The sequence below is a fragment of the Periplaneta americana genome, chromosome 16, assembly GCF_040183065.1.
Source record: "Periplaneta americana isolate PAMFEO1 chromosome 16, P.americana_PAMFEO1_priV1, whole genome shotgun sequence".
NCBI classification, from domain to species: domain Eukaryota; kingdom Metazoa; phylum Arthropoda; class Insecta; order Blattodea; family Blattidae; genus Periplaneta; species Periplaneta americana.
Genome location: NC_091132.1, coordinates 135,877,258 through 135,903,783, shown reverse-complemented (window position 1 = coordinate 135,903,783; position 26,526 = coordinate 135,877,258). Strand labels below are relative to the sequence as shown.

Genomic DNA, 26,526 nt, shown 5'->3' with positions numbered 1-26,526 from the left:
GAACACTTCATCCCGACCAAGACGGAGTATACGGCGCCGGACGTCCACCGTCGCATCGAGTAACCGGATGGCGTCGAGTCCTAGGACGACGTCCTCGGTGATGTTGGCGACGAACACCCACATCTCCAGTTTCCTCTTCCCCAAGGTCAGGTCCAGGAAGACCTCTCTCTGGATGGGCAAGCTCTCGCCTGAAGCAGTCCGTAGCTCGTATTGGCACAGCGGCGTCCTCCCAGGTAGGCCCCGCACGACGTCTGGTCTGGCGATAGTGAGCATCGCCCCGGTGTCCACCAGTACTCTGCATGGACGGCCTTTTATCCGTCCTTCAGCAATCAGCCCATCGTCGCACCTAATGTCGACCGGTTTCAGGACGAGCCGAGGGGACGGTGATGATGGCGCCGACGTGCTCCTCCTAGCATCGGCCCCCTCTCTCTCCTGACTGTTGCCAGGTCGGTCGCAACTCCTCCGCAGGTGCCCAGGTTCACCGCAGGACCAGCAGGTGGGCACCCGTCGTCTCCGTTGCTCAGGCGACTGTTGGTTTCTCTTGGTGTCAGCCACCTCTCTCTCCTGCCGGTGGCCGGAGCGGTCGCAGTCCCTCCTTAGGTGTCCCAGTCTCCCGCAGGACCAGCAGTTGGACGTCCGTCGTCTCCGCCGCTCCGTTGACTGTTGGCGCTCCTCGACGTCGGCCACCTCTCTCTCCTGCCTGTGACCGGATCGGTCACAGTCCCTTCTCAGGTGTCCCGGTCTGCCGCAGGACCAGCAGGTGGGCGCCCGTCGTCTCCGCCGCTCCGTTGACTGTTGGCGCTCCTCGACGTCGGCCACCTCTCTCTCCTGCCTGTGGCCGGATCGGTCACAGTCCCTTCTCAAGTGTCCCGGTTTGCCACAGGACCAGCAGGTGGGCGCCCGTCGTCTCCGCCGCTCCGTTGACTGCCGCTCGGGTGGCTTCGGTTGGCGCCCCCCAGCATCCGTCGCCGTGACGCTCCTGATCCAGTGCGGTGTTGAGACTCCCGCAGCCGACTTGGCCGCCTCCATCCTGAGGGCCGCCGCCAGAGCTGCGTTGATGGTACGATGCTCTGCCAGGAGTAGCTGTTGTCTGATTTCGGGGTCTCGAACTCCGCTGCCGAAGGTGTAGGCCGCCTCTCCAGCGATGAAGTCATTAGGTAGCCCCCTGAGGGCCTTATGGGCAAGTTGTTCCACCGCCATCGCGAATTCTTGCAGGGACTCGCCTGACTGTTGGACCCTCGTTTTCAGTTGGGTCCTGAATGCTGCAGCGAGTTGATGGTCACCATAACGTCCCTCCAAGGCCGCCATTATCTCAGCGGCTGTCCCATCTTCTGGAACGCTGTGAAGAATCTCCGACGCCTGTCCCTGAAGCGCGGCCAGCAGCTGAGTTGTTTTCTCTGCTGGCGTCCACCCATTGTGCTCTGCGATGGCCTCGAACTGGCGACGGAATATCGCCCAAGACGTCGTACCGTCGAACTTCGGCGTCTTGACGTTGTAATGTCTGGCTGCAGGCGATGGTTCCGCAGGGCCACTATATGGAGTCCTCAACTCTGTGGCCGCTTCTTGCATGGCACGTCGAACCTCCTCAGCAACTATCTGTTTATGTTCTCTAGCCTGGCGATCCACCAACGCGAGAATGTGCTTGTTTTCCTCAGCGTGTTTGTCCATCATCTCACTCGTCTTGTCCAGCAACTCGTTCGTCTGCTCTTGACGACGCTCGAGATCGCGGATTTTGCCATCGAAATGGTCTACATCCTGTCTCAACTCGGCTACTGTCTCGTTTATAGTTGTAAAATTCTGGTTTAGTTTATCCAAATCGGCCTTAAGTTCGTCATTTACGATGGCGACAATTCCATCTACGTGGGCCGAAACGCTTTCAATTTGCGTAGTGACGTCATTTTTCACTCCGCTTATGTCGCCTTTCACTTCACTTATGTCACTTTTCATCTCTGTTTTCACATCACTTATGTCGTTCTTAACCTCACTGCTGTGCTTGTTCATGTCGTTCATGTTATCTTTTACTTCACTAATGTGCATGTTCATTTCTGCGATGGCTTGCAGGATCTGCTGTAGGTTCTCCATTGTCGATAATATCCCGATTCTGACACCAATGTGAATTTTATTAGTAACAACAATGTAATTTATTCGTCACACAATAATTCCTTTCTACAATTCACCTTAAACGCTCTCGTCAACAATAGAAGTTTCACTCAACACAGTATTCGTTATAGCACTCCACTGACGGCAATGACAATTTACTTGGACTATTACGAACAACAATGAACTGTTAATCTTAACTAATATTTGCAAAGCACTATTTACAAATCAGAACTATCAGTTCTCAGTTCACAGTTCTTCTAGCTCAGTCACTCGAGTTCACAGTATCTCGAACCACAGACCTTCAGAGACAGTTCACTGTACTCGAACTCAGGTCCCTCCAACTGCGGTCCACTGCACTCGAACTCAGGTCCCTCCAACTGCGGTCCACTGCACTCGAACTCAGGCCTTCGGATGCTGATACAGTTGCGGACGCACACTTGAGTCGAACTCCGGTACACAAGACTGGTTTGCTTGCTCTGGCTTTCTCACTGACTGGCTGACTAATTAACTGAAAACTGCTGTCGTTCCTTCACGTCCTTAATTTATAACCACAGCGACGTAGCCTCGAAAGTTCCACGCGTCTCTAGAGATGGCACTCCAGAAAAATCCAGAGCCCTCTCCTCTCTACCAGCACCAGATGCGCGCGCACTCTCTCTCCACTCTCTCGCCGCGTTGGCCCTTTCCCCTCTCTGCCACGCGCCATCCCAAAGTGCTCCGCGCGATCTTCTCTCTTGCGGGACGCTGGTCGTGAGTTCGAATCTCACGTCGCTGTCACAATATTAATAACATTTTAACATATACATCTTGATTACACAACTTTTAATACTGTATCACTTCGAAATATGTGTGGTAAGACTTTCCTGTGTTAAATTTCAACATACCTCATACCTGGGTCATCTTCAGAACTGGTCGTTGTTGGTCTTGGCACCACTTGTTCTGTTTCCTGTGAGGGTGTGTTCCTGTGGTATAGTGTAGAGTCAAAGAGTGTGTGTGTTTTGAAGTTGAATTGTGTGTTGAGAATTTCGTTGGGGTGTGTTTTTGTGTGTCTGTATATTTTAACTTTATTAAAATCATGTAAGTCTTGTTATTAACCCTCTGTGAGCATTTTACGGGTTAGTTTAATGAATGTGTTGAAATGTTGTCTGCAATATATCAGATGATGGCTGCCCTTCGTGCTCACTTGCTGAAAATAATGTGCTCTGGTGGCTGCTTGGTAGCTAGCTTGCGATTGCGGAGTAATACATTTCGGTTTTGTTTTTATGTCTACTTAAATCTTTAGTTGGAAATAGTATAGCTGTGGACATTTGCAATTCTTTCAAAGTGATTGTGTTCAAAGAGACCGATTATGGTGAAAAGATGCTTCAAACCCTATAATGAACCAACTACTTTATCAACATTCCCATAAGTACTAGACTTTGAGCACTAGAATATCGTAACAAATTGCAAGAGCATTAAAACAAAGCATCATCTATGATATAGATCAAACTGCCTGAGTTTAGACCTATGACTAAGGAAGTGTACAAATAGAACAAGGCTATCGCAAGTTGCTGTCACATGAATATACAATGTGGGTGGGAGTGGAGAGGGGTGTCTTTTCATATATAGCACTGAAAAGTCCTGCAAAGGATGGAGATAAGTAATGTTAACTAATGCTGAATTCTTGGCAATGAAGCCATTAATTAACTCTCTTGCTCTCCACTATTTCTCACATACAGTGGGTTTAGAGAAAAAGGCTGGACAATGTCGAAGGTAATTCTGACCCATTCATTCCTGAAGACTGCATAATGGACAATGGGGTGAAGAAATAATTCCAGTTTTATTGAAGTGTTTTGACAAACATCAATCCCTATAAGTAAATCGGAAGGATGGAACTGTACTATTCCTTGGATATTCAGGAATTATATTTTTTTCTATATTCAGACACACTCATCCTTTATTATTTGATATTTTGAGTTGATTAAAACTGCTGAAAATGATAAAGTTGACATGGGGTTTTGTAAGTTAGTTCCTTTCTTAGCAAGACGGTCAGCAGCTTCATTACCAGATAATCCACAGTGTGCCAGTACCCACTGAAAAACTAACCTTTTGTTAAGCTTCATCAGATGGTGTATAAAGTTTCAACAATCAGTTATTTTATTTTACTTTTAGGTAACAGATTTGGAGATAAGTGTAGATACCTTATAAAATGTTCACTGTCTGATAAGGGCTTAAAGACGATTAAAATAGTCAAGACATGTAAGCTTATACCTAAATTACCTGCTTATTCCCTGTGAGGTGCACAATGAATACATAGACAGGGCTAAGTGCTAAGACATGGTATGTGGTCTCAGGCAGAAAAAAAGGCACAAAAATAAAAAATGAAGAGTGCAATGTGAATTACACATACTTTTTCATGATCAGACCCTGCGAATTTTAGATTCTAAAACTCTTACCAGTACCTAAAATAGGTTCCAAAAGGCCAAAATAGACTTTTTAATTACATTTATACATGCAAGCACATACGTATATATAAAGTTATACTAGGACTATGACATTTCTAAAACAACTTTTTTATATACTGGTGGAGTCACCGATGCCAGATCAGTGTACTTCGTAAATGCCGTGTAAAGCCCACTGTCATAATAGCAGACAGCACTACGGCAAACCCTATTCTCACATCTACATCGTGACCTCTGGGCAATGAACCTCTGGTTATAGCTAACAGGAAAGGATGAGAGCAAGAGTCCGGCGCTCTAAAACCGGACACACCTAACTATGGGAGCAACCCCAGGTTGCAGGTAGGTTCAGAAGCCTTAAGGTGGCAGCCCCACCACTGAACTTACTCAGTGATGGATTGGTACTCCATTCTGAGGACATTATACATACTTGTAATCCTCAGGAGATACGCCAGATTGACAAGATCAGCTCACCTGAGGAGAAACAGGCCAGAAGGCCTAATCCTTGACAGAATTTGATGATGATGAATATTCGTAAAGAAAAAATTAAATAGGTAAAAATAGTTTCTAACATCAATTTAGGTATTTTAGGTATTACAGGATCACCAATTTCGGTCATATATTTCCATATATCGTGTATTGGTATATACGAATTTATTTCCATGTATTACATGAGAAAAAAAAAATAGATTTTTACCTAAAATCCGATGTCTACTCATGATACATGTTACTCATGTGATATGAAATGATAAGTAGTAAAACAGAAAATCGTGTGAAAGATTTGAATGTATAATAAAATGTATAAAATTAGGACAGAACTGTAAGTTTTCCATGTCAGAAATCAATTCCAGAGACAATGAATTAGTACACACTAACCTACAGCATAAGATTCATGACCCAATTGACATATGAAAATAAACAATGAAAATTATATGTCAATATGCCAGCAATCATACCAGAAGGGTGTAGCAATGAATTATTTAAATATTTTAATGGCACCTATTTATGTTTAAAAACAATTGTTTGAGAATTGAATCAGTGAGTAGAAAAAGGGAATAACTACTTTGAACCCAACTTTTCAGGAAACAAAAAAAACTTCCTACAGCTTTTCTGTTAACTTTGATTTAAATGTTGTCAACAGTAAAAATGTTCACTATTGTTTGTTGTATATATATTATTATCAAATTTTGCTCTATGCCTTGTTAATATTTGTATACAAGTTTTTTAAATTTTAAAACTTATTTCCTTTTTCCACTCAATAATCATACACTTACTTTATTGGCTTCCTAACCTCTCCTCCATTTTTTTTTCTTCTTTAAAAATGTATATAAATGATTAAATAGGTCAATAACGACTTCCACATTACAATTTTATGGAAAAAAATATACAGGGTGAATCAAAAGTCTAGAACCATATAAATATATTCTATATGCTTGATTTTCGATTACTATATGTGTTATCAGTATTTGTAAGACCAAATGCTCTACCAGTGACACATTCGATTCTAGCTCTCAGCTATTTCAAAAGCCGCCATTTTGAATGCAACTTCGAAATTTTAAATGGAAAGGGGGTCATGTAGATACTCAAAATCATGTGAAATTTTCTGAGAAAAACAATGGTGCAATCCGTTTTGAGATATCTCTAATCGTTTTCAAGTTATTTAAAGATAACTGTAATAATGACACAAACATTAGTTACTGCATCTACAGATATTTTGTAACATGGTACGGTACTAAGGAGGCTTTGGAAAAGGTGCTTTTATGCAATTCTGGTAATTAACTTTTTCTGCTTTACTGTTCGGTTAATCTGTGATAGTCTCAGTGCATTGTTGTGATTATTTGAAGCTTTCCTGTAAGAAATTTCTTGATGGCATTATCGAAAGAGGAAAGAATTGATACCATTCTTCGTTCTGGTAGGTTAAGCCACAGAAATGTTGCAGCAGACTGAACGAACAGTTCCCTAGACATTAAATTGGTCGACGTGGACCAGAAGAATGGCCGGCCATGTCTCCAGATTTAACACCTCTTGATTTTTTCTTTTGGGATTACATAAAGAGCTTGGTAGGATGAAGAGAAAATTGAGAATGTGAAACATTTAATGAAATGTATCATTGAAGCCTGTGCTAAAATCACCCCGGGAATGCTACAAAATGTTCTATCCATATTCTCAATTTTCTCTTCATATATCAAGCTCTTTATGTAACCCCAAAAGAAAAAATCAAGAGGTGTTAAATCTGGAGACCTGGTCGACCATTCTACTGGTCCACGCCGACCGATCCAATGTCCAGAGAACTGTTTGTTCAGTCTGCTGCAACATTTCTGTGGCTTAACCTATCAGAATGAAGAATGATATCAATATTCTTTCCACTTTCGATAATGCCATCACGAAAATCAAGAAATTTGTTACAGGAAAGCTTCAAATAATTACAACAATGCATTGAAACTGTCACAGGTTAACCAAACAGTAAAGCAGGAAAAGTTAATTATGAGAATTGCATAAAAATACCTTTTCCAAAGCCACCTTAGTACTGTATCATGTTACAAAATATCTGTAGATGCAGTAACTAATGTTTGTGTCATAACTTGAAAACTATTAGATATATCTCAAAACGGATTGCACCACTGTTTTTCTCAGAAAATTTCACATGATTTTGAATACCTACATGACCCCCTTTCCCTCATGGTATGTGTAGAAAACAGACGTGTTATTAGAAAGATTATGAATACAGAATATGTACATTCAAAGCTTGCGAAGATAAAACATCATTCTCCTGTACAGGAATGAAGGGAAGTGTCAAGTTCTGCATGTAGTCCCTTTGTTTACATGTATCAGTTACTTCATGTAGCTTATTATTAGTTTATTATAAAACTTTTTTCAATATTAGCTGTAATAGAACAGCTGAGTCAGCCCTGGCACAATCTTGAGTGGAAAAAGGGAACTACTACAGAAGTTATTTCCTTCTTCCACTCAACACAGAACAGACATGAGATTTTACTCGGGTAAGAATGCTAGTAATATTCCCTTTTTCAGTTCATCCAATGGGTCTATCATTGAGGAACAAAATGGCTATCTCAGTTCAATTTAGCAAAAAAATGTAGTTATTCCCTTTTTCCACTCACCGGTTCAATTACAATGGATACGAGTCAAGGATAGAAAAAATCATTCTATATTAAAATGGTTCTAATATAAACTTGCAGTTTATTGATAGGCTCTTCTGGCATGATGCCCTTGATATGATCAGGGCGTGAATTGATGGGGGAAGGGGAGATGGCGGGAATTTGAGAGAATTTGGCATCCTCTGCTAAAAAGGTTTTAATTGTCCTGCCTGGGAGAACATCCAGTTCAGTGCCTAATTTATTAATAGTTTTCGTATTTTATGTCAATAATGCTAAGTTGAGCACAACAGCAATACGAATTGGCCAACACTGCTAATTATTATGAACAGTATTTTTACTGATAATGACTTGGCAAATCCTTTAACAGCAGTGCTGTATTGCAGTATTGCCAACAATGCAACACTGTTTAGCAGTTATATTTCAAATTTTTAATTTTCAGTGATGCCATTCACTCGCTGGACGTTGCTTATGAGTTCTGATCTTATCCACTTTCTGCATTGTGTTCGGTCGTTGTGAATTTATTATTTAGTAAAATCATAATTTATATTTCCTTCCATTGTATCGGTTATATTAATTCACTGTGCACTTTTTCAAGTAACTTATAAGGAGTATAAAAAAGTGTTAAGAACGAAACGACAGCTCAAATTTTAAAAATAATTTGTCAAAAAAGTAAAACATGACGATATTGATATTGGGAATAAAATCAGTCAAGTGCCCTTTTCAAAACCCAGAATGAACTACAAGCCTAGTCCAAAGTCTTCATTCAAATCAGAAGTGGGAGGACATGTAAGTAAATCAGCTGAACATTCTAGACATACAATCTGTAAGTAACATGGAGAACAGTGAGTTATAATAAGGATCTTCCATTTGCAGGGATTAGGGCTACAAAACATAAGTGGTTGCATATCATTTTGAAAAGTGGAAGCAACTTCGTTCATGGCTAAGCATTAGTGATGATAATGATGATATATGTGATAAGTAGGGACTGGATTTTTATGTAATATCAAGGTGTGAAATATGTACATATTTATGTAAGAAAAATAAGCTGAATATGTACCAAAATATGTAAAATCATTAAAATATTTAATATCAATATCTGGCAGGTATAAGATAGGTAAGATTCTCCAGTTGTGATTTCATAGAGCACCCGACTTTTTTACCGCACACTTGACACATTACTATTTTTCCATCTGTAGTGAAAGCTTCGTCCATTGCAATCCATGATTTTATTTTTGTCATTAGGGTTGCAGATACAGGGGCCATTTTAGTTAGTTAAAAGCCGTAGATAAACTCACTTGCACTTTATACTGTAAGTACTAAAACTAGAGAACTGAGTGACTGCAAGCACTGTTTCGCTTTATTGGATTAGGAGAAAATAAGAGGAGATGTGGGACACGTGCATTTTAGCTGCTACCTGTAAACAATAAAGTACCTACTAAAACCTCAAACTATAGGCATTTACAAACTGTTATTTGAAAAGTGACATTCCTGTCTCATTCAGAAGGGTAGGATTATTCCAGCCGAGAACTATACTTTCTAATTGCTCAGAAAATCCCATTTCCGTATAGATATACTAAATTTAAAGTAAAAGGTCAAGCAATAACCTGAAAAACTATTTATTTTAATTTTTCAACATCTTTCCAGTTTGTTCCTTTACTCCAGCTTCTTTTCAACAGATGGCTACTTTATTGCGGCTCATGCCAGACTTGACACGAGTTTTCCTTGGAAGGATTAGGATAAGGTTGCAAATTGCATGGGAACAGCTTGTTAAGACGTGTGCAAACAATTATAGTTCGAGACAAATCATGTTGTCCTCATCCCACTCCACCGCATGAAGGCAACACTACTTTCTAAGCGATTTTTACAATACAAGGTAGATGTATATGAGAAAGGTTGCCTTTTGTTCACTCATATTTACACTGGGCGGTATGGGGTGAGTGCCTCTATTACTTCCTGGAACTAAGGACGTTATGTTTCGTCCCGAAATATAATATCCTTTCTTTGGTAGGTAAAAAGGCTTTTCAAATCTGTGTAATTATTTCAAATTGTAAACTTCCCCAGCAGAAGTTTTTTTTTTTTCCTTTTAGAGAAGTAAAAATGAATAAAACCCCTAAATATGTAGATTTATGTAATACCAAGCCATAATATGTAATATGGGGTAAATATGTAGTATCAAATTTTAATATATTAATGGTAATTACAAGATTCGCAAAGGTTTGTTATTTATATACGGTTACATTGAAAGGAATATAACATGTAATTACATAAAAATCTGGTCCCTAGTGATAAGTACTCGTAGTTAAGATACATCATATAGGTACTTACTACTGAGTAATGTTCCAACTGAAGGTAGTGGACGCAAATCCTCCAGCAACTCATGTAAAGGATCTGAAGGATCTGGTGCAATGTGATCCTCATATTTTAGCAACAGTTCATGAGTATCACAAATTTCCTGTGGAAAAACAAATATCCTCTTACAATGGATACTAAACACCAGTATTTACTGTTATATGTCATAAGTAGGGCCCGGAAGTTCATGCATTTGCATGTTTTTTCTTAGGGGTTAAAAATGTATGCTTATACATTATGTGCACAAATTATGGAATTTTCAGTTATTTGAACATGATTTTATGGTGCATATAACTGCATATTTTCGTGATTTTTATAAATGCATCATATTTCAATATTTTAGTGCCTATATGGCATATTTTAATGAGTTTTATGGTTTTAATTTTTTTTTCATCTGGATCATATTGGCAGTAACATTGCACGTGATGATGCCTTAAATAAGGAACAAAAGGCGATACCTTATCTTCTTAATGCATGTAAATTGCTGGCCACCAACAATGTAACTGTGACCCAGTGTGTGATGGACTCCTTGAAATTATTATGGCCATCTGGAATCAAAATATTTGTAATTGATGCAGGTACTTATATGGTAAAATCAGGACAAACACTGAAAGGTATTTTTCCTAACTTAATTCATATAACCTGTGTGGCACATGCTCTTCAATGCATTGCTGAGACAATACGTAATTCTTTTGAATTGGTAGATAGATTTGTGGCCTCTACAAGAGAAGTTAAACCTCCTTCAAGAGTCAAGTTGTTTAGATCAACAGCACCTAATATCCCACTTCCTCCTGCGCCAGTATTAACTCGATGGGGCACATGGCTGGATGCAGCTTTGTATTATGCTCAGCACATAAAATAGTCAAAAAGGTTGTTAATTCATTGGACTCGAATGATGCTACACCAATAGAAACGGTGCAAAATGTTGTCAGGCACTGGGTTAGAAGAGAATCTTGTTTTCATATCTGCCCATTTTTCTTTCCTACCAACAGCCATAACGTAACTGGAAGCTGTGGGATCTCCCTTAAATGAATCACTTACTGTTTTTGAAAAAAAAAAAAAAAACAAAACAAAACAATATGCAATCTAAGTTCTGTTCCTGGTAGTATAGGACAAAAAGTGAAAGAGAAAGTGAATTATGTAATTTCAAAACATCCTGGTTATAAACAGATCTGCGATATTCGAGACATCCTCAAAGGAAAACCGTCTGTCACACCAAGAGACTTGCCTCTCTCTGTGAACCAGTTAACAACATTTAAATATACCCCAATAACATCTTGTGACGTGGAGAGAAGTTTTCCACGTTACAAAAGTGTTTTGCGAGACAACAGACGAAGTTTTTCAGTTGAAAATTTGTGCAAAGTGATGGTTGTGAACTGCAATTCATATCACTATTGGCAGCAGGACCATTTCTGCTTCAACCTCTAAGGAATAATTTAAGTTTATTATTATTATTAATACTAACTCGTCTTGTCCACTGCCAAGGGACATTAATTCTTTTAATTTAATAGTGCATATTTATTGGCATATTTTGAACTTTTTAAGAGCATATTTGCATGTATATTTTATAGTTTTTTAGGACATGAACTTCCAGGCCCTAGTCATAAGGCTAAACAATATCTTAAAATTACAGTAGCGTGCAAATTAATCCGAACAACATAATTACTTATGCAAAAACACTCAAACGGTATAAAAAAAGGATCTAAGACATACCTCAATAATCTATGTGGCCTCCCTTGTTCCTAATAACAGCTCTGAGACGATTTGGCATGGATTCCACTAATTTCCCACAAATATTCTTCATTTCTTCATCGCGAAACCATACACCAATGAGGGCAGAAATCATCTTCTCCTTTGTAGAACAATCCATTTTTTGCATTCTTCTTTTGCAAATTGACCACAAGTTCTCAATGGGATTGATGTCGGGTGAGTTGCCTGGCCAGGGGAGTACCTGAATATTCTTCTTGTTGAAGAATTCTGTAGTTTTTCGAGACGTATGGCATGGTGCCAGGTCTTGTTGGAACACACCTCTGCCATCCGGAAATGGTTTTTGCAGCTGGGGTACGATTCTGGTTTCCAATAAGTGAATATATTTGTCAGAATTCATCATTCCCTTGATAGGTATTAATGCTCCAGGCCCTTCATGTGTAAAACAACTCCAAAACATTACTTTAGTGGGGTATTTGGATGCTTGTTGGAGATGAGCTGCTGTTACTTTTTCGGATCCTTTCCGTACGTAAGAAACACGGTGGCCGTGGACCTCGAAATGAGACTCATCAGGAAAAAGTACATTCTTCCAGTCATTCACTGTCCAGTGTTAATGTAATTTTGCCCACATTAAGCGTTTTTTGCACATAACAGGGGTTAGCAGTTGCTTCTTAATAGGCTTACGAGCCCTTCGTCCAGCTTCCAAAAGCCTACGCCGCACTGTTGTGACGTGAATATTCGCCCCAATGGTAGCCATTAACTCACAGGTTAAGTCGACAGCAGTTAGTCTAGGATTTAATTTACTTTTCGTGACAATTAAACGATCATCTGCAGGTGAAGTCTTCCTTTTCCGGCCACAGTTTCCTTTTTTCTGGGGTGTGATGGATCCAGTCTCCCTGTATCGTTTTATGATCGAATTAACAGTAGCCAAACTGATGTGACATTCTGCAGCAATTTGCCTCTGTGTCATAGAAGAATGCTCTGCTAATGTTATAATTTTAGACCGTTTTTGTGGAGTTGTATCCATTTGTGAAGACGACAGAATGTACACAGGATTGCAGTATTAAGTCTTCAACACAACTGAAATGCTTATAAGTACAAAACGACAGGCAAAATGTCACATATTATAAAAAAATAATGACAGACCTTCAACAATGGAATTACACGTACTACAGATGTCAATTAAAGCGGTATGAGCAGCTGTGAGGCCAACAATGACAGAAAATGTAAAAATATGTCGTGTTCGGATTAATTTGCATGCTACTGTATATATTTGAATAAATGCATTAAAGTTAAATACACTGATTAGAAGTGAGTCACCCAGAGAGACATAGCAGTGCTACAATTTCATAACATGGCTAAGAGAAGGACGTACTTGCAGACTGATGTACATGAGGGGACGTGAGATCAACGTAGCTTCAGTGAACTCATGCATACTGAAATGTTCTTCCAGTTCCTCTACTTCACAACATTCTCTGAAAAACGCTTTCATCTTTTCATGGCATTCAATGATGAACGGATTCAAGCACATAAGATGCTTCGACTCTTCACCAAACTGTAAATGGAAGAATTGTGGAAAATGCATTCAGTAAAATTCAGACTCTGAAATCTTTAACATTAACACAAACAAAACAAAACATAGCGTAGATTAATATATAACATAACACAACTTGCACATGATAAAGTATGATTTATTTCAAGTAAACAATAGGATCACTTTATAAATATTTCCAATATACGAGGGGGATCCAGGAAATAACGACCGTTTTGTTGTAATAATTAAAAAAAATATATATTTATTTGAAAAAACAAAGTCTGTTACATAACTGAAGCTTCCTTTACTTCTCTACATAATCACCACCTACATTTAAACATTTGTCGTATCTGTTCACTAGCTTTAGAATTCCCGTGTTATACTCCTCTGCCGCCAGTTCATTAAGCCAGGTATTCACTGTCTTCTTCAACTCTTCATCACTTCCAAAACGCGTACCACCCAGAAAGTCTTTCAGCTTAGTGAAAAGGTGAAAATCGCTAGGAGCAAGGTCTGGACTATAGGGCGGATGATCAAAGATTTCCCAACCGAATTGATCCAGCAATTCTCGAGTTGAAGCAGCAGTGTGCGGGCGGGCATTGTCGTGAAGAAGCACAACTCCTCTCGAAAGCATTCCTCGCCTCTTGTTTTGGATGGCTCGCCGTAGTTTTCGTAAAGTCTCACAATAACGATTTGCATTGATCGTAGTGCCTTTTGGCATGAAACCCAGCAAAAGAACACCTTTGCGATTCCAAAAGACAGTAGCCATGACTTTTTGTGTTGAGAGAGTCTGTTTGAATTTTCTCGGTTTCTTGGGTGATGAGAGATGATGCCACTGACGTGATTGGCGCTTGGTCTCTGGGGTGTTGCGAGACACCCAGCTCTCATCACCAGTCACAATTTGATCAAGAAAGGCGTATCCATCTGTGTGATATCGCATCAAGAATGTCAATGCTGAGGCCATTCTCTTAGTTTTGTGTTGGTCACTCAGTTGCCGTGGAACCCATCGTGCACAGATTTTGTGGTAGCCAAGATGTTGCGACACAATTTCACCAAGCAAAGAACGAGAAATGTCAGGAAAGGCAATATGCAATTCGTCGAGTGATGTACGCCTCTCTTGCAAGATTCTGTCGTTCACTTTAGACTTCAGGTCTTCTGTGATGAGTGGTGGGCGTCCGGGTCGAGTTTCATCGTGGACATTTGTTTGCCCATTGTTGAACATTTCGCACCATTTTCTCACATTTCTTTCATTCATTACAGTATCACCATACACTTCTTTCAATTGCCGGTAAATTTCTGCAGGTTTCAAATGTCGGGCATTCAAAAATCGAATCACACTCCTCACCTCACAGTCGGCGGGATTATCAATCACGTCGTTCATTTTGAAGTAGCACAAAATGCACAATGGCGACTTGTTGCAACCAGTACTCACAACATTATGAGAACACATGTTAAGGAAGCCAGTTGACCTTCAAACAAGGAAGGGGAGTCAGCTGCGCAGCGGGTATGCGCGAACGGTCGTTATTTCCTGGATCCCCCTCATAGTGTTAAAGTTAATAAATGACTGGTTTAATGCAAATAAATTAGCATTTAATATTAGCTTTCAATGCTGAAGAAAAATAATGCCAAGAAATTTAATGAGTTCAGGACTATCAGTCTGATATTGAACTCGGCAAAGATTCTCTTGTGAATACTGAATCGACGTTTTTATTCTAAGATGGAAGAACAGTTGGAAGAAGAGTTTGACTTCAGGAAGGGAAAAGGTATGAGAGATGCAATTAGACTGCTATGAACAATTGGCAAAAGATACCTAGAGAAGAATAAAGAAGTGTATGTAGTATTTGTGGACTTAGAAAAAAAGCTTTTGACAGAGTGGATTGGGATAAAGAAAACTGGTGTGGATTGGAAAGAGAGAAGGCTGTTCAGTAATCTTTATATGAAACAACAAGTCAAAGTCAGGACAGGAGAAGAAATCTCAGAAGGAAGTGAAATTGGGAGGGGAGTATGTCAAGTATGTCCTTTATCACCTACCCTGTTCAATAAAAAAAAAAAAATTTAGTAAAAAACTGTTTTCAGAACATGGTAGGAGTGAGAGTAAGAGGAAGAAGAATAAAGTGCATAAGATTTGCTGATGATATGGCGTTGTTAGAAGAAGAGGAGACGATACTAAGGGATATGCTAAATGACAGCTTGAGTAGTATGGGATGAAGATAACTGCAAATAAGATGAAGACTATGGCTATAGAAAGAAAAATAAAGAAGGTGAACTTGCGAATGAGGCAGTAGAACAAGTGGACAGCTTCAAATACTTGGGGTGTACTATAAGCAGCAGAGTGCTGCATTGGAGTTAAATCGCTCACTTGAATTCGGTCGAATGTCGCACCCTCGAGTGAGATAAGATCGGCTGTGATACGCTCGTAATAAATAGAAGCACAGTACAAGGTCATCTCACTGACATGTCTTATCTTGTATGGAAGGCAACAGATAAGATACACATATGTTTTGCTCACATGGTAAAAATAAGGCTTTATTTTCTGCGTTTATGACAAACGTTTAATGGAACAGTCCAATGGAACATACCAAAACAGTAACATGAAGTTATAAATAAAATAGTATGAAAAACTTCGATATAGTTATTATTGCTAATACGACATTAAAATATATGGATCATATGAGGAGACAAAGAGGAAGCAGAAAATAAGAATGGTTGGAGAAAGTGAAAGACCTGTCCTTGAATGAATGAATGAAACTAGTACTTAAACAATTCTCTCCGATTTCTGTTAACAAACTCATGTTACTAGAAATAAAATCGCAGTACGAAACTCAATTATTGATTATCTATTAAACAAAACCAACTGGACTGATACGGACTTCATAAAAGAACGTCAGATAAAAGAATTTCAAGAAGAGTTTTGACATGGCTAGTACCTGGAGGAATGAAGATGGAAAGCTCAGGCATTACTTGAATACAGAAATACAAAATTCACTGAGAGAGAGAAATACAGAATGATAGTGTGTTGATAGCAAAGGATGGGAAAAGAGATTAAGAAACAAATTGGCTTTGTAGTGAAAAATATTGAGCACCAAAAGATGTGAATATTGGTAAAATCAGAAACAAATGTATCAATATATGTATACTTATAATAATGATTGTCTAATGTAAAAGAAAAATGTAATATACAATGCAATAAAATATATAATTTAACCTACCCCTTTCTTAGAAGCTGCAAATTGCAGAATCTTGGCAATGCTGGCAAGATTACGTCGCTGATTTGCAGACAGAGTCATACCAGGAGGCAGTGTTACAATATCAAATGCATCCGGAGCAACAATGGCAGAGTTGATGTAGTTGTAATAAATCAGATTACCCACCACCTAGTACAAAACAACGAAATTACATTTACATTCTAGATGAATTATAGCTTTCATTGCAATCTTAACATTGAAAGTGTCCACTTATCCAATAGATATAAAATAAAATCTTGCCTGATAGTTATTAGCTAAACATTTTCGGAGTTCTAGTGGTTACCATATTTGTCACTGAATCCGAAATTCATGTGTTCAGTTCCAGCTGAAAGCAATGAACTTTAAAAAGGAATGAACATTTTACATAAGATAGCTTCCTTAAAGGTTCTCTCTGATTTATTTTAATAGAGGTGTAAATGAAAGAGTGTATCAGATTAATGAGCGAGAAAAGAATCCGAACTACCTATGTGGTCTAGCTCCTGAGGAATCCCTGAGTTTTATGTATGCCTTGTTTGACTAAAACGTCATGCTTGCCCATTATCGAGTGTTCCTGTTACTGCATAGTATAACATTTATAGATTATTCTGTGTTTCCCAGTTCATAGCTAAACTACAAGAGAAGAGAGAGACGAATAAAGACAGTATAATAGAGAGGAAGAGACGGGGGAAAGAGAGAAGAGAAAGAGAAGGTAATAAAGATATTAAAAAGATAAGTAGAGAGGAAAAGAAAGAAGAGAAAGGAAAAAAAGATATTAAAAAAGATAAGAGAGAGAGAGAGGAATAAATATAGTAAAAAGAGAGAATGGAATAAGATAATAAGAGAGGAAGAGAGGAACAAAGACAGTAAAAGAAAGAGGGAAAGAAAGAGGAGAAAGACAGAAAGCAAGAGAGAGATGTATAAAGATTATTAATTTCGTGAGAGCAATGACATTCCACACATGTTGACATTATTGCACACTGACATCATGATGTATTTATTACTTTTAAATCTACAGTAATGAAATATTTATTATTTTATTATCATTCTTGCTTTTCTAAGGGTACATACAAGATGGAGCCTGGCTGGTTACCGAGATCGTCGCTTGTAACCTAGCCAGTCACTGGGTAGAAAATCGGAGTGATCAAAACGAAGCTTGCTTGCACCTGCCAGTCAGCATAGGTGAACTTACTCTTTTTCAAAACTGTCTTAAAAAAAATCTGTAAAAGTTCCAAGGTGGACTGTATTGGTCTTCAGGATCCCCTAAACGTACCTTAGATATTTGGGCACTTTCAGTGCGAAAATTACCATGTAAATAATTTCACTTTTCTGGAAAGCATCTTCTTAAATAATAAAACCCTCTCAAACCCATATAGGTCATTCTAATGCAAACAGAACATTGATAAAATAATAAGTATTAAATGCCAAAGGTCAGTATCTACAATTGAAGGGCTTAGTGGAAGAAGGGGGTATCCCTCAAAAGTATGTTTTTGAGATATTTAGCAAATAAAAGTTGTGATGAGTTGGAGGTATGAACTTCAATATGGACAGTATGTCAGGACGCTAAGCAGCTTTGATGGGCATTCCATTGGGGTGCTTTGGTTCCATAACTGTGCCTATTATACAGGGTGTTAAAAAAGTATCCAATATTTTAGGACGTGCTAGTATGAATCAAAACAAGAAAATAATGTATAATAAACATGGGTCCTACAACACATTCTTTCTGAGATCTGAACAGTTGTTCATAGGAGGTGCTCAATATGACGTCCATTCATGACAATGCATTCCTCTGCCCTTTGGCGTAAGGAATCACGCACTCTTTGAAATTGACCTGGTTCCTTCATGTATCCTCATAACCAAAACTCTAGGGGATTTAGTTTTGGGGAACGAGCAGATCAAGTTGTGGGGCTTCCCCGACCAAGGCAGTGATCCTGAAATTTAATGTCAACGTCAGGTGTTCACACACATTGCGGAGAAAATGTGCTGGTGCGCCATCGTGTATGAACCACATCTGTAGTCCTGCTGACATGACACATTCTCCAGCAAGGTAGGCAATACGTTAATAAGAAAGTCCTAAAAGTCTCTGTGGTAGCATGTATGGCCCTATTAATCTATCACCAAGAATGCCTGCCCATACGTTGATGGGAATTTTCATCAGCCCACACATGCTGATTACGAAAATTCACATCATCATCTCTGCTGAACCCCGTTCATATCCGCAACCAGACTTTTGTTTTCAGTATTCCTTGTGACGTATCATTATTCCATGCCAAGGGTGTCAACTACAGTATGATTATCTGGTAGTCTGCTGTATTGTAGGGCAGAGAAATGCATTGCCATGAATGGACGTCACATTGAGCACCTCCTTTGAACAAGTGATCAGAGCTCAGAAAGTAAGCTTATGTGTTGTAGGACTCATGTTTATTAGACATTATTTACTTATTTTGATGGATATTATCACCTCCTAAAATATTGAATACTTTTTAATACCCTATATTTGGTGGCTTTTCTTTGCCTGTATGTTAGTAAACACTTTAGCAGACATACTTTGTCTGTGCGTCTAATATATTCTTGTCCACAGTTTCGTGCCTTCTTTCTGCTGTTGTCTTTCCATTTTCTGGATTTCTTTTTCTCTTTTTGCTATTATTTGTCTTATTTTCACCATTTCGTCACTTACAAAAACATTAGTACGGTCAACATCCGCCATGTTGCTTGGAAACTTATTGTCACATATGAACCATATGTTGTCCAGTAGTAAACATTTGATTAGTAATTATACAATTCATACTTATTCACACTTTCACTTTAAATGCACAAGAAAACACGATACAATACACCGTACTATGTACTGTGTCACTCATCAGTCACTTGGAGACTGATTCACTAACCCTGACATGACCCAGAACTAACACGTGCAAGCTTGCATCATCGCCTCTGCTGCCCACTGTTCCCCAACACGAGTACGTCAGAGGCACACAGTGTACACCTCATCCCTCCTCATTTGATCACTCTGTATGTAATATCTTTTAATATCAAGGATGACAACCATTTATTTTAATACAATTGAGTCATAGAAGTTAGGAAATTGCATCCATTAATTATCATAAAATACTGTATGAAGCATTTAAGAAGCAACAGTGAATCCTTTAAATGATCCAAATGTCAGTGTCATTTCAGTCTTTGCTACAAATCTCTAGAAACAAACACCGTTCCTAGCATGGAATTGGCACTATGCAGGAACCAGTTGAGAGCTGTATTTCAAGTGCTACATGCCAGCTTGTACATATTACATAACCACCTTCCAGGCGTCCAATCTCAGAAGTGGGTTACAACTACGCCACGGCCAGGAGAGAAGACCAGAAATGTCGAAAGACAACCTGGTGGCATTGGATAAATATATATATATATATATATATATATATATATATATATATATATTACATAAGCAGTGATATAAACACAGCTGAAACTTCGTCCCTAATTATCGCAACAATTTGCATTTTTCACCATTATGAGGCTATTAGAATAAATCACTCTCATCATACAAGGAGGAAAAATGATATTCACAAAACTCCCGTTAATACCACATTATATAGAAATAGTTTTATTCATACTCGTACTAAAATGTATAACTTCTTGCCTAGTTACCTGAAAGAAATATCTGTGCTCCAAAGATTTAAAAGGGCCTTATTCACTTTGCTATTATACCACTGCTTCTATAGCATTGATGAATTCTTGGAATTCCTCTGTTTCAGGTCCTGACTTCAAGACATACTGCAAATGGGCCTTATAGCCGAAATTGACCTGACCTGTAGTTTTCTACAATTAAGTCCCAAGTTTTGTATATTTGTATTTGTGTTGCTTTTAATTATAGTTATTACTTTTATGTATATTATGTAATTATTATTAGTTTGTAAACATGACATGTCCCATATCATATATGATCAAAGGATGCATTAAATGATTATGATTATGAAAGATCAGCGCAAAAATCCAATTCAGGATCTGCATAAACTGCTTATACACAAATAGCAGCTTACTGAAATATATATGTTATGTGTTGGAGAAAAAAATAGAAATCTGCGTATGTGTGTAATGCTGTACATAATTTCTCATGTTTTAAGCATACAATTTTCCGTAATTATAGTAATTGTGCAGTCCATAACACTGCCACGCATGGTGCAGACATACATTTCTTCTAATCTGTGCAAGTTTATTAATCAAGAACAATTTTCTCTTACACAGAGCACAGAAGGAATTATTTACCCAACCTTCACAAAATTATGTAGAAAGTTATAAATTGTCTAAGTTCACATTTTATAATGTCTTCCGCTTTCTTATTCCGCAGTTCTTAGACCAAGCCCATGAAGTTGTTTTGTTGCAGCTGGTGTATCACTTTGTTTGGTTCTGAGTATATGTGGTCTGGAGTGAGGCCTATACATGTCAAAATGTGATTTGGTGAGGCTGGTTCTATGTTACGTCTTTTACATAATGGGAATATCTTGTGAGATGCCATTATCTTAATATGTTTTGTGTGCCCACTTTTTAACCTTGCTATTACAGTTTGTGATTCTCGGCTAAACTGACAGTTAATTGTTGCTCTTTATAACATTCATGTCATGGCGGCTGTTTTCAGATTTCATTTACTTCTTTTTTGCGTTTGAAGACTACTTCACAGTAGGTGAATGTGCTCTTGGTTGTTCTTCTTAGTTCACAACCTTCTTTAGCTATGGTATTCGCCCATTTATTTTCTGGTACACAGAGATGTGATGCATATCGTTCCCTGCAAGGCAAAGTGTCGTAAGCACCACTTTTGCCGAAAATTAGTTATGGTGCTTAGAATAAATTGCCCAGCATTGCGCATCGACTGTAAAAGTTCTGAGAGTCCCAACGTTTTCTTTTTCTCTCTGACAAATTGATTTAAACTTTGACTATCGTATTCACCAACATGTTGAATAAGTATCGTAACTGCCTCTCCTGTAAAGTTAGCAAAATGGTGCTTACAATACTCTGCCTTGCAGGGGATGACATGTATTTCTGTTGTTCTAGACAGATTTCTTGTATAACTATATTTACAAGTAAGTGATCATATAATTCATGTTAGCTCTGGATATGCTAAATAGAGATTTGCTGTCAGGATACATATTTCCTCACGTGTAGGATATTTTGACAGTTTTTGAAGGGCCGCTTGCATAGCAACAAGTTATTCTGTAAAACTTGAAGCATGATCTTGATTTCTAATTTTGATTTCCTCTTTTTTTGTCTCCAGATATAATGAGTGCACCACTGCCTGTTTTCCCATTTTTCAGTTTGATTCCATCTGTAGAGACTTTTATAGCTTATTGTGATGTCATATTAATGATTTCTAAAACTAATTGTTTCAGGTCTAAAGCAATGTCATTCTTTTTGTGTTATTGAGCTGAGTGTCATGTGACAACATATGGAATTGAGGGTTTCTGTTTGTTTTGTAGTATTATGTAAGGTAATTGGTTCAAACTTTTTGAAGAGTATATTATCGTATTTACTTGCGTAATAGATGCCATCACATAATGTATGCACCCCAATTTTTTACAGTAATATCGCAGTCTAGTATATACAGTCACGAAGCTTGAGATGATGAGAGTACTAGGAACAATAGACTCTGTGATAAGGCGATATACAGTTACCTTTACCTTTTAATTTCGTGGAAATAGCACACAACAGTAGCCCTTGCTTAAGAGATATGGTTGGTTGATTGCTAATGCTCACCGTATTATTGGAGTCCTTCCATTTGCCTTCTTGCTTCCCAATATCATAAGGAAACATTTTATTAAATTGAGCTTTATTGTAGCTGTTTTGAAATGAGCACCAATTTTATGTTTTGGCAGCTATCTTACTCATGCACAACCCGCAATATAATTGGAGGGCCGCAGCTGTTTCAACCTAGCCAAAAGGATTAAAGAGTGTCTACTGACCGTATCTCTCATTGCCAATGAAGAGATGCTTGTACCTGCTGTATTTAAAATGCAAGACTTTAATTTGAATGTCTACAATGCATAACACAAATGTTGTGTTACCTTGTAATATGTAATAAATAAGCAAATATAAATGTGTAAGTATTAGATGTGCAAACAATACCTTCAAAATTTCCTTTTCTGGTACACTTGGAAACTTTTCTGTAAGTGTATTTCGCAGAACCTTAGCCATGTACAGCATACCATATGGTATCAAGTGACGTGATTCCACTATGCGATGCAAAAACATCAGAGTAGCTGCCTGAAGCCTCTTTATGCTACTTTTTAACCTCTTCTGAATTTCATCATATGCCAATGCATCTATTTCTGTGACGGAGTATGGTAAATTTCTGTAAGAAATGAAATTAATCTTGTAGAAATATTACATTACTCGAAAACAATAATGACTTACAAGTAACAGACAATTTGGTAATGATGCAAAAAATCCGAGATTTTGATGAAAATGCGGGATGTCTGGATGATAGACATTACAAAGATATTTAAAATAAGGGAAATAAGATTTCCTGTAGTCTGCTGTCGATCCAGAACTGAATCCTCTTTTGTGTTGGAAATATACCTCTATATCATTCATATTACGATCTAATGAAGGAAAGCAGAAAATAGGAAAGATTAGAGAATGCTGGGGCAGAACACTTATGTATGTACAATGCTAAATGGTCGTAAAAGGCAATAATTTAGCTAGCCACAACAAGCATGTAATCTTTTCCTGTGGTATCTTACAATTCATTTTTGATTTTTCAGATAAATCAATTCAAGTTATTATAAATTTATTTTAAAGTTTTCAGTCATATGATTTATCATTTTTGCAAAATTATTATTTGCTAATACATCTTACAGAAGAAATTTTATGAACATTTTCGCCTATACGGCATCATCAGATATTCAAAATGTTACAACGAAATCTAAACTTAAGTCCAATAAGGTGTTCACAGTAATAAGCATAACAATGATTTGAATAATTAATCATGAATTCATGAGTTATATGTAATAAAATCTCATATTGGTGTGGGAAATGCTCAAACTGACTAATTTGTGTTGTTTCGCCAACTTGCAAATTGAACATTTCTCACACCTATATCAGATTTTATTACATATAACTCATGATTAATTATTCAAATCATTGTTATGCTTATTACTGTTGAATACCTGAATGGACTTACGTTTAGTTTTCATTGTAACATTTTGAATATCTGATGATGCCGTATATGCGAAAACGTTCATAAAATTTCTTCTGTAAGATATATTAGCAAATAATAATTCTGTAAAAAATGATAAATCATATGATTGAAAACTTTACAATAAATTTATAATAACTTTTCCTGCGGTGTCGATATGGTTTACTGAATTCAGCCAAGTTCACAAATTATTCTCCATGGCAAATCTCCTGCACATAGCCTTCAAAGGCTTCACAGCTCCTGCCAATCAGAGGAGTACAATATTCCCTAGTAAAGGAGTACTGCTATCAAAGGGGACATTGGCACTTGGATGTTTATTTAATTCAGAAATTCAAAAGCTTGCCAGGTACAAAGAGAATGAATTTATAAGCATGACAGAAAAAAAAACTGTAATTTTAGGTTAAACCATTTCCTCTGTACAGTTATTATATAACTGCAGGTTGTAGCACGGTGATCGAGCTTACAGTACATTCCTAAATGAGTGTTATTTTTAGAACGCATCAATCACTCAGATGTAGTTATAAGAAAACAAACACATATAGCTACTTACTGTTATGTATATTCCTCGCTATTTATTATTAGAAGACACACACATGGTCAAGTTGACTCAGTACATGGTTAGCCTTCCTGACTGTTACACTGCATCAGAAGTTGTGGCGTGTGTTAGAGAACAGATCGTTTGTGTAAAGGAATATTTCTCTTGCAGCATGTCTCTGAGTAAAGCATGTGGTAGTGACAAAACAGAGACAAAATTTTGTGTTTTACACAGCCAGACATGACAAGTGATATTTAGAGTGTACGAATTTTTTTTAAATATTCCAGCGATGAAGAAAGAAATAAACTTGACTTCAAAAAGTGTCAGGTTTTAACTTCTGAAGCATGTGCTGTGAACCAATCTACAGTGTACGGATAAATTCAGAAGCAAAGTATTTCGGTCTGGGAGCTCTAGTTTTTCTGTCACCCAGAAAACATATAAATGTATCAAGGAGTACGACAAACTTAGATGACTTCGAAAAAGACGTAATACTGTTTTCGAATTTTAAGATCGTGGCAAATTTCCAACTCCCAAAAAGATTACTTATGCTTTATGGGACAAAATTTCCTATACAGGCTTCATTACTTCCACCTTGAGAATATTAAAAAGTTTAGGCTTTAAATACATGAAAACTAATCACGGAAGGAAATTACTTAATGGAGAGGAGTGACACTATTGTGTTAAGGTTAAAATTCCTTCAAACAATGCACGAAATTTGAGTTTCTGACGACAAGAGATCAATATTTTACTTAGACGAGATCTGGATAAACCAAAACAACACACAAAAATGTATTTGCCAAGACTCCTCGAGAAATGGTGGATTAAAAGTACCAGTAGGGAAGGAGAGCTAACTTATTGTGTGCTATGAAGATTGGACAAAAACGGGATTTTTACTGGAAAGCAAATGGGTATTTCGATCTAAATTGACGTCCGACTATCATGATGAAATGACAGCTCTTACATTCAAAGACTGGTTTTTGAACCAATTCATTAATTAAGAAGTATAATTTATTATGGATAACGCAAGTTATCATTCAGTAACTGTTAGTAAAATTCTGAACACCTCATCTAGAAAACACGAAATTCAAGAATGGCTACAACAAAAAGAAATTCATTTTTCACAAACGGAAACTAAATCTGAATTGTTAGAATGTGTACTACAGTTCAAAAACCAGCGAAGAATGTATGAGGTGGACCAACTTGCTAATGAAAGAGGTCATCAAATAATACGATTACCCCCATATCACGGTCAATATAGCGCCATTGAGCTTGTGTGGGCTCAAGTGAAGCGTCAAGTTGCCAGGAGAAATAATACATTAAGAATTATGGACGGTGAAAGACTTGTTCACAAAGAACTTCACAACGTAACGCAAGAACAACAGGCCACCTGCGCAAAACACGCAGAAAAATTACAGGAAGATAATTCTGTGAAAGAGATAGGACAGGATGATATTTTAGAACCAACTGTAATAAATTTAAAATACAGTGATAAGTATCTTGGCTGTACTATTTCAGAATTTACATTTAATGCTGATCTAGAAGAAAATGTCCAGAAATACAATAAATTAAATGGATGTATAAACATGTATTTCGGAAAGAATATGAGACAAGATCTAAAAATCAGGATGCATAACATTATATCAAAACTGGCCCTTCGCTATGGAAGTGAAACATGGGTGCTAAGACAACAAGATCGAAAAAGAATAGAAGCATCAGAAATGAGATTCCTAAGGCTGGTATTCATAGTCGACACTTTATATCACCACTTTGCAAAGTGACACTTTTGACGAAAGTGGCTCTTTCATATTAGTGGTATTCATAGACGATTGAAGAAGTGCACTTCACAAAGTGTCACTTTACGCCAGCAAAGTGTAGAGTTACAATTTGGTTGGTAATAGAAGTCCCACAATGCCTTTCAAAACAAGTGAACAAACAATAACAAATTAATGACGTATAACCTACAAATTACAATGCTTGTGATTTGAATTGGGAGCCTATTGATTGCGCGAGGAAGAAAATATATATTTAAAGTTGTTTTATTTCAGTTTCTAGTTTTTGTTGTCGATAGTTTAGATTATTTCAGTCAGTTCAGATTTACAACATTTTATTAAAAAGTTAGTGATACTGCTGGTGAAATTAGGTTAGGTTTTGTACAGTACATAACTGATCCATTAATTTATATAGTTAGATTAGGTTCTGTACATAACTTTTTCATTCATTTATGTCGCTAAATTAGATTTTGTATGTATCCGTTCCACTGATTTATAGCCTACAGTTCGGATAGATTTTGTATCCTACATATCTTCTATTAGTTTATATAGTTAGGTTAAGTTGGACTGAGTA

The 26,526-nt window shown here is 37.7% G+C and overlaps 1 protein-coding gene across 3 annotated transcripts in view; it reads right to left on the bottom strand.

Moving 5' to 3' along the window:
* LOC138691246 (ras GTPase-activating-like protein IQGAP1) overlaps positions 1–26,526 on the bottom strand; it is a 207,117-nt gene that overhangs the window by 43,491 nt on the left and 137,100 nt on the right. For all 3 annotated transcript variants that reach the window (XM_069813067.1, XM_069813068.1, XM_069813069.1), the window contains 4 exons: positions 22,577–22,802; positions 16,448–16,612; positions 13,083–13,262; positions 9,977–10,103 (listed from right to left, as the gene is read on the bottom strand). In XM_069813067.1, the coding sequence (XP_069669168.1) occupies positions 9,977–10,103; positions 13,083–13,262; positions 16,448–16,612; positions 22,577–22,802 (698 nt within the window). The remainder of the gene's footprint in view (positions 1–9,976; positions 10,104–13,082; positions 13,263–16,447; positions 16,613–22,576; positions 22,803–26,526) is intronic.